The sequence below is a fragment of the Tiliqua scincoides genome, chromosome 16, assembly GCF_035046505.1.
Source record: "Tiliqua scincoides isolate rTilSci1 chromosome 16, rTilSci1.hap2, whole genome shotgun sequence".
Classification (NCBI taxonomy): Eukaryota; Metazoa; Chordata; class Lepidosauria; order Squamata; family Scincidae; genus Tiliqua; species Tiliqua scincoides.
In genome coordinates this window covers 5,152,458-5,164,858 of record NC_089836.1, presented here as the reverse complement: position 1 = coordinate 5,164,858, position 12,401 = coordinate 5,152,458, and the positions used below count along the sequence as shown (strand labels likewise).

General features: G+C 50.3%; 1 protein-coding gene and 2 pseudogenes across 2 annotated transcripts in view; 1 reads left to right on the top strand and 2 right to left on the bottom strand.

Annotated features, from left to right (window-relative positions):
* The first annotated feature begins 3,621 nt into the window (after positions 1-3,621).
* The window catches only part of LOC136635475 (discoidin domain-containing receptor 2-like), a 22,417-nt gene continuing 13,637 nt past the window's right edge, over positions 3,622-12,401 (top strand). For both annotated transcript variants that reach the window (XM_066610634.1, XM_066610633.1), the window contains exons 1-4: positions 3,622-3,707; positions 8,026-8,177; positions 9,597-9,699; positions 11,814-12,042. In XM_066610634.1, coding sequence (XP_066466731.1) covers positions 8,111-8,177; positions 9,597-9,699; positions 11,814-12,042 — 399 coding nt within the window. In that variant the 5' untranslated portion in view covers positions 3,622-3,707; positions 8,026-8,110. The remainder of the gene's footprint in view (positions 3,708-8,025; positions 8,178-9,596; positions 9,700-11,813; positions 12,043-12,401) is intronic.
* LOC136635722 (5S ribosomal RNA) lies at positions 5,936-6,052 on the bottom strand (annotated as a pseudogene).
* Positions 9,235-9,354, bottom strand: LOC136635765 (5S ribosomal RNA; annotated as a pseudogene).

The window sequence follows — 12,401 nt, the reverse complement described above, 5'->3', positions numbered from 1 at the left end:
ATGGCTGATTTGCTTCTCAGGGTTAGGAAATGGGACCCAGCTTTCTCCCTGCAGGGATTCTGCATATTTACCCTGCTGAAGTTCAACAGGTATGGTTTCCCCCTAGCACAGAATGATGTCCTCTGATTTTCTCTTTTGTTTAAATTTATGTTTTTACTAAGAGAGTAGTAAAATTTGAACACAACTACAATTTGTACATGTTTATAGAAATGGCTCCATTGTTATGTGTGGATAAAATTGAGGGTGGGATACAGGACTAGATGGTGCTTTGGCCTGATCCAGCAGGGCTCTTCTTATGCTCTTATCATTACCAGTATGTTAAAATTTGTTGTGTATAGAGAAGGGTTTTTTCTATCTAGAGTCCGCCCTGAGCTCTTGGGACCACATTCTGCGTGCGTGTGGCTGCCCCATTGCCTGTTCTCCTTGGGGTCCCAGAGGGGAGAAGTGGAAGACTGGGCTATGCCCCGGGTGCTTGCGCAGGTCTGAAACGGGTTCCTCTCCACCCCCTTCCATTGTGCTTATATAAGACCTGGCTCATTAGAGATTGCAGCTGGCCAGCTTGTAATTAAAAAGGAAAGAGAGATGCAGAAAAGGTCAGTTGATGTAATCAAGATTGCTGTCTCAGAGGCCTTTGGGAGATGTTTTTATGCAGCCACGCTCCCAAAGTTGAACCTTCCAGGCTCTCCAAGACAGCAATTCCAGCACAGATATCTCGTCTGATCTCGGAAGCTAAGCAGGGTCAGGCCTGGTTAGTACTTGGATGGGAGACCGCCTGGGAATACCAGGTGCTGTAGGCTTATACCATGATCTCGGAAGCTAAGCAGGGTCAGGTCTGGTTAGTACTTGGATGGGAGACCGCCTGGGAATACCGGGTGCTGTAGGCTTATACCATGATCTCGGAAGCTAAGCAGGGTCAGGCCTGGTTAGTACTTGGATGGGAGACTGCCTGGGAATACCGGGTGCTGTAGGTTTATACCATGATCTCGGAAGCTAAGCAGGGTCAGGCCTGGTTAGTACTTGGATGGGAGACAGCCTGGGAATACCGGGTGCTGTAGGTTTATACCTTGATCTCGGAAGCTAAGCAGGGTCAGGCCTGGTTAGTACTTGGATGGGAGACCGCCTGGGAATACCGAGTGCTGTAGGCTTATACCATGATCTCGGAAGCTAAGCAGGGTCAGGCCTGGTTTGTACTTGGATGGGAGACCGCCTGGGAATCCCGGGTGCTGTAGGCTTAGGCCATAGTCTTTCGAGACTGAAGGTTGCCAACCAACCAAATGACTCTGAAATTAAAATGATCAACAAATGCTAGCAGAGACCCAGAGCCCTGCAAGAGCAGCAAACTAGGGTGTACCCTCAACAGGGCCAATTCCAGCACCCTGATGAGTGTCTGCAAAGAGAAGTCACTGCGTTCACACGTTGTCTTTGGAGGGGTACACTTAAAACATGCTGCTGCCATTTCATGTGTTAGGTTTTATTTTGGGTGGGAGGGTTATAGCTCCTGTATCCAATCCCCTTGGAAAGGGGGAGGGAGCCTTCTGCAGGCAAAGTAGGGGCTCCACTACTGGAAAAGGACCCCCTCCCCAATTAAGAGAACTGTTCATTGGGTGGAAAGTATGTAAGGAAATACAGTTTATTTTAGTTCTTTATTACATTCCTAGACCACCCTTCCTCCAAGGAGCTCACTGTACGTGGTTCCTCCCCTCTGTTTGTCCTCACACCAACCCTGAAACGGAGAGTGGACTGACCCAAGGTAACTCAGGAAGCTTTGTGGCTGAATGGGAATTTAAACCTGGATCAAGTCCAACTCTAGAACCACGACACCATCCTGGCTCAGTTGTTACTGAGACATACAAAATTCTGCATGGGATGGACAGAGTGTGGATAGAGGGATGTTCTTTTCGCTCTTGCGCAACACCAGGAGATGTCCACTAAAATTAAGCGTCAGGAGAATTGGAACAGACAAAAGAAAATATTTCTTCATCCAGTGTGTTGTTAGCCTGTGGCACTCCTTGCCACAGGATGGGGTGATGGCATCTGACCTAGATGGCTTTATAAGGGGGTTGGACAGATTTCTGGAAGAAAAGTCCATCACAAATTACAAGCTGTGATGTGTATGTGCAACCTCCTGGCTTTAAGAACATAAGAACAGCCCCACTGGATCAGGCCATAGGCCCATCTAGTCCAGCTTCCTGTATCTCACAGCGGCCCACCAAATGCCCCAAGGAGCACACCAGATAACGAGAGACCTCATTCTGGTGCCCTCCCTTGCATCTGGCATTCTGACACAGCCCATTTCTAAAATCAGGAGGTTGTACATGCGCATCATGGCTTGTAACCCGTAATGGGTTTTTCCTCCAGAAACTTGTCCAATTCCCTTTTAAAGGCGTCCAGGCCAGACGCCATCACCGCATCCTGTGGCAAGGAGTTCCACAGACCAACCACACGCTGAGTAAAGAAATATTTTCTTTTGTCTGTCCTAACTCTCCCAACACTCAATTTGAGTGGTTGTCCCCTGGTTCTGGTGTTATGTGAGAGTGTAAAGAGCATCTCTCTATCAAGGGCTACCTCAGAACACCAGGTGCAAGGGAATGACAACAGGATGCAGGTATCTTGTGGTCTTGTGTGCTCCCAGAGGGCCACTGGGAGATACAGGAAGCTGGACTAGATGGGCCCTTGGCCTGTTCCAGCAGGGCTGTTCTTATGTTCAGTTCATGCATTACATTGTACAAGTGCCCACATGTGGGCATGGATTTAGACAACCTTGTTTAATAGGAAACACAGAGACTGGACACCCCTCAAAAATTCAGTTTTCAGCAGGGGTGTGTTGCTGCCCATGTATTAAATGGCAATACAGAAGTCCAGCGGTAGGAGTACGCTGTGTGGGTTGCATGCGCACACAACACTGTAATGTGCAATTAGGGGCGGTGATTTTCCCGGGACAGATAAAATAGTGAGGATACCTGCTAAATAATGAGGGATTGGAGCATGTGAGAGGTGCTTAACTTTACACTTTGCCACACCTCCCTTGCGGCTAACTGCGGGAGTCGCGTAGGCCTTGTGTGCTGCATGTGGCAGAGTGTTCCATGCGCAGGACGTTCTCTTGGACGCCAACGCCCAGCTTTAGCCAGTGTGGGTTGCTTCTATGCGGTGGCAGGAGCGGGATGGATACAATGCGGACCTGGCTTTTCAGTTTGGGGGGGGGCGGCGCGGGAGCCGCCGATGGGATGTGCAGGGCCCGCAAGTTGGCCCCTGTTTTCCGAAGAGCTCCTATTGTGGTTTTCGCTCTTTTGCATGCAACACTTGGCCGGTCTCCAGGCCTGAACTTGGCCAGAGCGCCGGGGAAGGCAGCTCCTAGCCAGGGGGGCTGGAGGGAGCGAGGGGTGGGGAGGAGGAGGAGGGAGGCGAAGTAGGCAGCAACTTTTTGCCTTGGAGAAGAAGAAGAAGGGGGGAAAAAAATCCCCCTCTTCTCCCTGGCCTCCGTCAGGAAGTTGCCATAGGAACAGGAGTGACAAAGGCAAGGGAGTCTCCTGGGCTCAGAGCAGAGGAGGAGTTTCAGCAACTTTGCGCGAGAATCTTCTGTGGCCCGAAAAAAAAGTTGCCTCTGCAGGGAAGAGATGTGGGGAAGCGGCGTGTGGCAGCCAGAGCCATGGCGGTAGGAAGGCTGGGATCGCCATGACCCCTGGTGCTGCAGAGGCCGGGCCAGGCAGGTAGGCACCCCTGTCTGCTCCCCTGCGCGCCTCTGTTCTTGCGCTTCCAGCATGCGCCGTAGCCCTTTCTCCTTGTTGTTGCTCAAGACAATGTTGGCAGCCTGCCTTCCTCATAGTGGCGTCCTCGAGCCACAAGGCCTGGCCTGGCTTCTTTCTGGACCTGCGCCGCCGCAGGAGGCTCGACCAGGCGCCCTGGCGGCAGGAAGCAGGCGTGGGCTGTGGCAAGGCCAGGAGGGGCATGTGGGCACCTCTTCCTCCGCTGCGGCCTAGGAGGAGGGACGGCGCGTCCGACCCATGCTTGGCACATTGCTTTCCAGGAGGGGGAAGCAAATATTGCACGTTTTGAGTGCTCGGCGTTGCTTCCAACAAGAGCGGGCATCGCGCAATAAATCGCGCACCCCCCACTGAACCAAAACAGGAGATGGGCAATCGTTCCCGCCAACGAGAGCAGGAAATGTGCAATAATGGCTGCAAAGGCGGGGGGATTTTGCACCCAATATGCGTGAGAATTCCTTAAAACGATAGCAGGTGGGGTCCGGTAAATTCCCACAAACGAGTGCAGGGAAGGTGGCGTAGTCCGTCCCAACAAGAGCATGATGTTCCCCTTGCAGAAATGCACACTATCCCCGAGATGGAAGCACCCCTTTGAGAGCGAAGATGTGCAAACCATGTGCAACCAATGGGAAGTATAGTACATAGAGGTGCCAGCCTGGCATAGTTTACTGTCATTCACTCACCAGCTTTGGCTACTATTAGGGAGGGAGGGAGAGGCATATTCCCCAGTTACCAAAGGGAGGGCATATGAATGCCTTCGTTTTTGAATGGTGGCGTCTGGTGTTGGCCAGGTTAGACGTTGGCCAAAAGCTCACACCCATCAGAGAGTCCATCTGAACCCAGCTCCCTGAACTCTCAGTTCTTGTGGCACAGGTAGAGCCCAAAGCACCGTCAGGGGTTGGGGGGGCACCATGGAGGGAATCCAATGGCCCCAGTGCCCCCAGCAACCCGATTGGGGCAGCGCTTGAGAATGACAAGCACGTGGGCAGACAATAGGGCAGGGCCAAAATTTTGGCAACCCAACATCATGTCGAGGCTCCTTCATCTTCCAATGTCTGCCCTTGGATCCCTCCCCCATGGAATATTAGCCCAGCCGCCTGGATTTGAGGCGAGAGTGTGCGCCCGTCTGGTATGCCAACCTGCCAGAGTGTGCGTGTGTTGTTGTGCGTTTAAATGTGGAAAGATGCATACTTGCACAGGGCAAGGGGTTGTCACTGGGAAGACACCGCTGTGCCAGCCAGAGACTTCTTGCATCTCTCCCTACTGATGGTTGGCAACCTTCAGTCTCGAAAGACTATGGTATAAGCCTACAGCACCCGGTATTCCCAGGCGGTCTCCCATCCAAGTACTAACCAGGCCTGACCCTGCTTGGCTTCCGAGTTCATGGTATAAGCCTACAGCACCCAGTATTCCCAGGCTGTCTCCCATCCAAGTACTAACCAGGCCTGACCCTGCTTGGCTTCCGAGATCATGGTATAAGCCTATAGCACCCGGTATTCCCAGGCGGTCTCCCATCCAAGTACTAACCAGGCCTGACCCTGCTTGGCTTCCGAGTTCATGGTATAAGCCTACAGCACCCGGTATTCCCAGGCGGTCTCCCATCCAAGTACTAACCAGGCCTGACCCTGCTTGGCTTCCGAGTTCATGGTATAAGCCTACAGCACCCAGTATTCCCAGGCTGTCTCCCATCCAAGTACTAACCAGGCCTGACCCTGCTTGGCTTCCGAGATCATGGTATAAGCCTATAGCACCCGGTATTCCCAGGCGGTCTCCCATCCAAGTACTAACCAGGCCTGACCCTGCTTAGCTTCCGAGATCATGGTATAAGCCTATAGCACCCGGTATTCCCAGGCGGTCTCCCATCCAAGTACTAACCAGGCCTGACCCTGCTTGGCTTCCGAGTTCATGGTATAAGCCTACAGCACCCGGTATTCCCAGGCGGTCTCCCATCCAAGTACTAACCAGGCCTGACCCTGCTTGGCTTCCGAGTTCATGGTATAAGCCTACAGCACCCGGTATTCCCAGGCGGTCTCCCATCCAAGTACTAACCAGGCCTGACCCTGCTTGGCTTCCGAGTTCATGGTATAAGCCTACAGCACCCGGTATTCCCAGGCGGTCTCCCATCCAAGTACTAACCAGGCCTGACCCTGCTTGGCTTCCGAGATCATGGTATAAGCCTACAGCACCCGGTATTCCCAGGCGGTCTCCCATCCAAGTACTAACCAGGCCTGACCCTGCTTAGCTTCCGAGATCAGACGAGATCGGGCATGTGCAGGGTAACAGTTGCTGATTCTCCCTACTATTGCATACAGAATTGTACAAAATGTCATGTTTTGGAACTGACATGCACAAACCCAAGATTTGGCAGTGTGGGTCAATGTTTGGTGTGGATGGGGCCAGGAAGGAGGAAGAACCAACCTTTACATCCAGGGAATGTTAACAAGCGAAAGGGGACATAGGAGCTTGTGTGGATCTCTAGACCAGGAACAAAGAGTTTGGGTGAGCAGCAGAAGGCTGACAGATGCGGCAGGGCCCATTTCCTCCTCCCTCCTCGAGTCAGTGATCTGCAGAGGACGGAAGGGGGAGGGCATTGGAAGGGGTGCTTTGAGCTCACAAGGGGGGGGGGTGCGCACGTTGCAGCATGCAAGAGGATGTGTGGGGCACGGGTTTGCACAAGGAAGGCGGTGGCAGGGACCTAGGAACAGGAAAGGGATGGACAGATGAGCAGGCTTTGGCCCAGGGTGGAAAGGGTGGGAGATGGCTCTGTCCAGCCCAAGCCAGCTGTTCTCCCTCCTTTCCCCCCCCCCAGCCTGCTTCCTCCTCCAGTGTGGATGGCTCACAAGACCGAGGAGACAGTCCTGCTCCGCCAATGATTGCAGCGGGCTTTGTTTTTAAAAAATAATGTACATTCTGCCAGCTGTTAGCAATTAGCAACTGGATCCACCCTGGGCCCCGGCAAGGGAGAATTTTAACATTTTCATGCCTCTCCATCAGGACAGTGGGGAGAGCTCTCTGCTGTTTGCTTTTCCTCCTTGCTTGGGCAAAGGGGAGAAATTCAGCGGGCGAGTTCTATCCATGATCCCCATCAGGGATCACCACGTGGGACAATTAGATTTTCCCCAGCATAATTTTTGCCATCCCTGTGGCCTGTGCTTGGAATCCTGGAGCCACATTGCCGAGAGGGTCCTCTTGGCCATCGCTCTGTGACAAACCAAGGCAGCCCCAGAGATCTGTGGGTTTATTTTTCTGTCCCATCTGTCGGGGGATTGCCAGTGGTTCTCAAGCATTTTAGCACGGGGACCCACTTTTTAGAACGACCATCTCACCGGACCCACCGGAAGTGAGGTCATTAACTTGGAAGTGATGTCGTGTCAAAGGTGACATCATCAGTTTAGGCTACAAGTCTCTCTGAACTGTGATCAGCCAAAGGTCCCATTGCACAGGGCGCTGGTGCAGTTATTTTGTGTGAAAGTGCTTGAGAACCGGCTTGAAGGTCCCCCCCTTTCTGTGTGGGGGACCTTTCTGTGTGGGAAAGCGCTTTCCGTGTGGGACTGGCTTGAAGGTTCCCCCCCCCCTTTCTGTGTGGGAAAGCACTTGTGAACTGTGCTTGGCTAGTTACCTTCGAATTAGATTATTATTATTAAACCAGCATGCTAGTGAGAAAGTTTTGTTTTTTTATACCAAAACTTGTTTTTGTGTGTTTTTTTCCTAAATAAATCTTGTTTTTATTTAATAGTTATTAGTTTGGCCGGCAATTGTTTCCAAACCATGCTATGTTCTGGGTCAGCAGAGCAAATCTTGAGTTCAAACTCTTGAGACCACTCTCAAGACTTGAGATTTCAAGCCCTCAAGTTATGCGAGGGTCAGGCCTGGTTAGTACTTGGATGGGAGACCGCCTGGGAATACCGGGTGCTGTAGGCTTATACCATGATCTCGGAAGCTAAGCAGGGTCAGGCCTGGTTAGTACTTGGATGGGAGACCGCCTGGGAATACCGGGTGCTGTATGCTTATACCATGATCTCGGAAGCTAAGCAGGGTCAGGCCTGGTTAGTACTTGGACGGGAGACCGCCTGGGAATACCGGGTGCTGTAGGCTTATACCATAGTCTTTCCAGACTGAAGGTTGCCAACCAAGTTATGCGAGGTCTCCAGCTCTCAAGATTTTCTCAGTTTGAGGTCAGCGAGACAACTCCTTGGGGCAGCCACTTTCTACTGACTCACCCAGCCTAGAAACCGAGCTCTAATCCTCTTTCTCTGTTCCTCAGAAACATGAATGGCACGGACTGACCACTACGCAGCGCTGCTGGACTGACCCACGGGCTGTGGGAAGCTTCTCCTGCATCTCTAACGATGCTCTGTTTGCCACTTCTGCTCCTGATTGGCTTCTCATGGTGCTCCAGCTCAGAAGTCAACCCTGGTAAGAAGTGACTATCCTGGTGTTTATGAAATTGCTGGTTGGGACATCCACAATCTTCTCTCCTCCGTGCCCAGGGGCCTGTTTTCTCCTGGTGGCTGCCCTAGTGTTTGCCCCAGTTTTAGCCGCTGTGCATTTTACAACCTGTTTGTACATGTCTGTTTTTTCTTGTATCATCAAAACCTTAACTACCTTAAATTTTGTGTTGCCTATCCCATTGACAAACGCAATGTAATACATGTTGTATAATACAACCACATAGCATAAATTGTGGTTAAATTATTAAGTCAAAAATAGCGTTTTTTGAAATCCTTGCACCAACATTAATGAAGAAACGTTGAAATATTCAGATAAACATGAAATTGTTCAACTTTTGTCACACAGTGTGATGCAGTGTTTCGCAAACAGTGAGTTGGGACCCACTAGGTGGGTCGCAAGCCAATTTCAGGTGGGTCCCCATTCATTTCAAGTTGTATTTTATTTTTAATTTATTAGACTTGATGTCACCATGGTACATGGCTGCATTTGGGGAAATGTCACACTCCTGTACTTTGAACAGGCTACTTTTAACAATAATGGTCAATGGGCCTTACTCCTGCGTAAGTGTGGATAGGATTGCAGCCTTTGGGATGTTTGGAAATTTTTTTTTTTAACAGATCAGCAACTGCTTCGGAGGTTTAGGAGGGTTCCCTTTTATTTTGAATAAGTTTTTAAACTTATTGTAAACTTTTAACAATTAGATTCGATTTTGTCGTATGGGGGGGTGTTAAAAATTTCCCTGCTTGATGATGCCATGACATGACATCATTTCCAGGTTAATGCCATCACTTCCGGTGGGTCCCAACAGATTGGTTGGCAACCTTCGGTCTCGAAAGACTATGGTCTAAGCCTACAGCAGCTGGTATTCCCAGGTGGTCTCCCATCCAAATACTAACCAAGCCTGACCTTGCTTAGCTTCCAAGATCATGGTATAAACCTACAGCACCAGGTATTCCCAGGCGGTCTCCCATCCAAATACTAACCAGGCCTGACCTTGCTTAGCTTCCGAGATCATGGTATAAGCCTACAGCACCCGGTATTCCCAGGTGGTCTCCCATCCAAATACTAACCAGGCCTGATCCTGCTTAGCTTCCGAGATCAGACGAGATCAGGCATGTGCAGGGTAACAGTTGCTGCGTGATTGTCTTTCTAAAAAGTGGGTCCTGCTGTTGAAAAGTTTGAGAATCACCAGGGTAATGAATTATGGTTTGTTCAGAGCCCCCGTTCATTGGAGACTCATTTTCCTTTTCAGTTTTTTTTATTAAATAAGTAGGATTTTTTTTACTAGGAAGAAGTTGCTCCTGGCCAGAATGCTACCCTACAGCCATCTCTTTACTGCAGTCTTTTTTCTTTAATTTTACCCATATGGTGCTTTCTCTTCAGCAATATGCCGATACCCTTTGGGAATGCACGAAGGGACCATCCGAGACGAAGATATCACAGCCTCCAGCCAGTGGTACGAATCTACGGGACCTCAGTACGCAAGGTGGGTGAGAATCCCAGTGCTTTTGGCCAGTAGCATGGAATGTAAAATTGGGACTACTTGCCACTGAATGTGGTGGTGACATCTGGCCTAGATGCCTTTCAGAGGGGATTGAATGGAGGAAAAGTCCAGCACAGGTGACTAGCCATGATAGGTATGTGCATCTGCCTAGTTTTGGAGGCAACCTTTCTCTGAACGCCAGGTAAAAAGGAGTGAGTGGCAACAGGATGCAGGTCTCTAATTATCTGGTGTGCTCCCTGGGGCATTTGGTGGGCCGCTGTGAGATGCAGGAAGCTGGACTAGATGGGCCCTTGGCCTGATCCGGTGGGGCTCTTCTTATGTTTGGATATATTGTGTAAAGACTGGCATTCACATTCTGTGCCAGCTTACACAGTTTTATGTCGTAATTCTTAAAAATTATGGTCCAATGATCATATAAAATTACGATCCAGTGGGAAGGGGCCCCTAAACTTTGCACCCCCTGATAAAAACTCCTTTCAGAGACCCTGGTCAGCATCAACCCTGGAAGCAATCCAGGAGATTTCAACAGGGCCTCCAAAAATTTCCCACATTACATCATAGTGGGGGAAACTTCCAGGAGTTCCCAGCCGTAGTCTGAGCTGGCAGTTTTAGTTTCCCTGCTCCTAATTGGACCCTCTGTTGGCATCCTTCAGTCTCGGAAGACTATGGTGTCACGCTCTGAATGGTGGTTCTGGAACAGAGTGTCCTCTACAGTGCGCGAAGCCTGGGTAAAGTAGGTATGGAGGACAGGCTGTTACCCATGCAGCAAATCCCCCCTCTCCACGTCGCTGGAATGGTCCAATGGAAAGGCAAAGACCAATACGGTTGGTTCCAGCGGCGTCGCAGGAGTTGCCAGAACGTGACTGTGTTCAGCCATGAACTGCCTCAGGGACTCCGGCTCCAGATTTTGCCTCCAGGTTGACTCCTGAAGCCTTTTCCATAACTGGATGTAGCCACAAGGCAGTGGAGGTTTGGGATCAGAGTTTTCCTTCAGATGAGCTGCCTTCCCAGGCTGAGGAGTCCTATCTACCCGGTGGCTGTTTAGTCGCCTCTTACGACAAGTACAGCCAAACTGAGGGCCTATTCTTATCCCCAGTCCCCAGGGGAAGGACCCTCTAAGTGCAAATTATTCCAGGAGGAGGGGTGGTGAATGCAGAGCAAGAAGGCTTGGGGGCTTAAGAGCTGGGGGGGGTAGCAGCCCAATTATTATTATTATTATTATTATTATTATTATTATTATTAACAGTATTTATATACCGCTTTTCAACTAAAAGTTCACAAAGCGGTTTACAGAGAAACATCAAATAACTAAATGGCTCCCTGTCCCAAAAGGGCTCACAATCTAAAAAAATGCAAATGAATACCAGCAGACAGCCGCTAGAACAGACAGTGCTGGGGTGAGGTGGGCCAGTTGCTCTCCCCCTGCTAAAAAAAGGCGCACCCACTTGAAAAAGTGCCTCTTACCCAATTAAACTTGAATCGACTTGGAAATAAGCAAAGCCATTTCCCAATCATTGGGAAATAAAATATTTCCAAGCATAGCGGATTCATTCATTTGGGAGAGCCCGCTTGCCATTATGTAATGGGGAAACTACAGCAATCTTTGCACTTCCTTCTGGTTAGTGACCAGAGCGTGGATGAAAGTCAAGAATGGATGAAGGTCAAAGCAGAGCTTGCAAAGTTATTTTGGCCTGTGAAGTATGTAAATGAAGAGAGCCAGGGTTGGTGTAGTGGTTTGGGAGATGGACTTAGACCTGGATGATCCAGGTTCAAATCTCCCCTTAGCCACAAAGCTTCCTGGGTGACCTTGGTCCAGTCACTTTCTCTTAGCCTCACCTACCTTACAGGGTTGTTGTGAGGACAAGGAGGGGAGAAGCAGCAGCTGTGTAAGCCACCCTGAGCAATTTGGAGGAAGGGCGGTATAAAAATGTGAATAAATAAGGTTCAGGTCTGCCCTTTTTATCCATGGGGGATCTAAATCAACAGAGATAAAAGAAAAATGAAGATGCTTCCTTTCATGTCTGATTTTTGAGATGTGACTCTCCCCCCCCCCCCCCAAAATCGGAGTCTGTCTTAACTCTCTGTCTTGCACACAGATTGCAGAGGGAGGAAGGCGACGGGGCCTGGTGTCCAGCTGGCCTTCTGGAGCCGGAAGACGTGCAGTTTCTCCAGATCGACCTTCACAAGCTCTATTTCATCACGCTGGTGGGGACGCAGGGGCGGCACGCGCGGGCCACCGGCAAGGAGTTTGCCCGTGCCTACCGAATTGACTACAGCCGGAATGGGGAGCGTTGGCTGTCCTGGAAGGACCGCCAGAACAGGCAGGTGAGTGAGATGCTGCCCAGACCTCTCCGGGGAAGATGGGGCGAGGAGGTGGGTGGGGGTCACCATTCCATCAGCCTTGTGACAAACCTACAAACTTCACTAGTCCTCATTAAAGCATTGTATCTCCTTGAAGGCTGAAGGGCTGAATGTTTAAAACAATCTACAGGCATCCCCCTGTAGCCGCAGAGGATCCATTACAGCCGCCCCCCCCCATGGATACAGAAACTGTAGATACAAGGAAGCCCTATAAGTAAGATACTCCATGCCCCCCTCTGCACTATTTACTTCCAGTCTTCTTCTTTAACAAGCAGGTGTGTTTCTTGCTTTTACAGAGGAACACAACAAGCAGGCAGGCATCC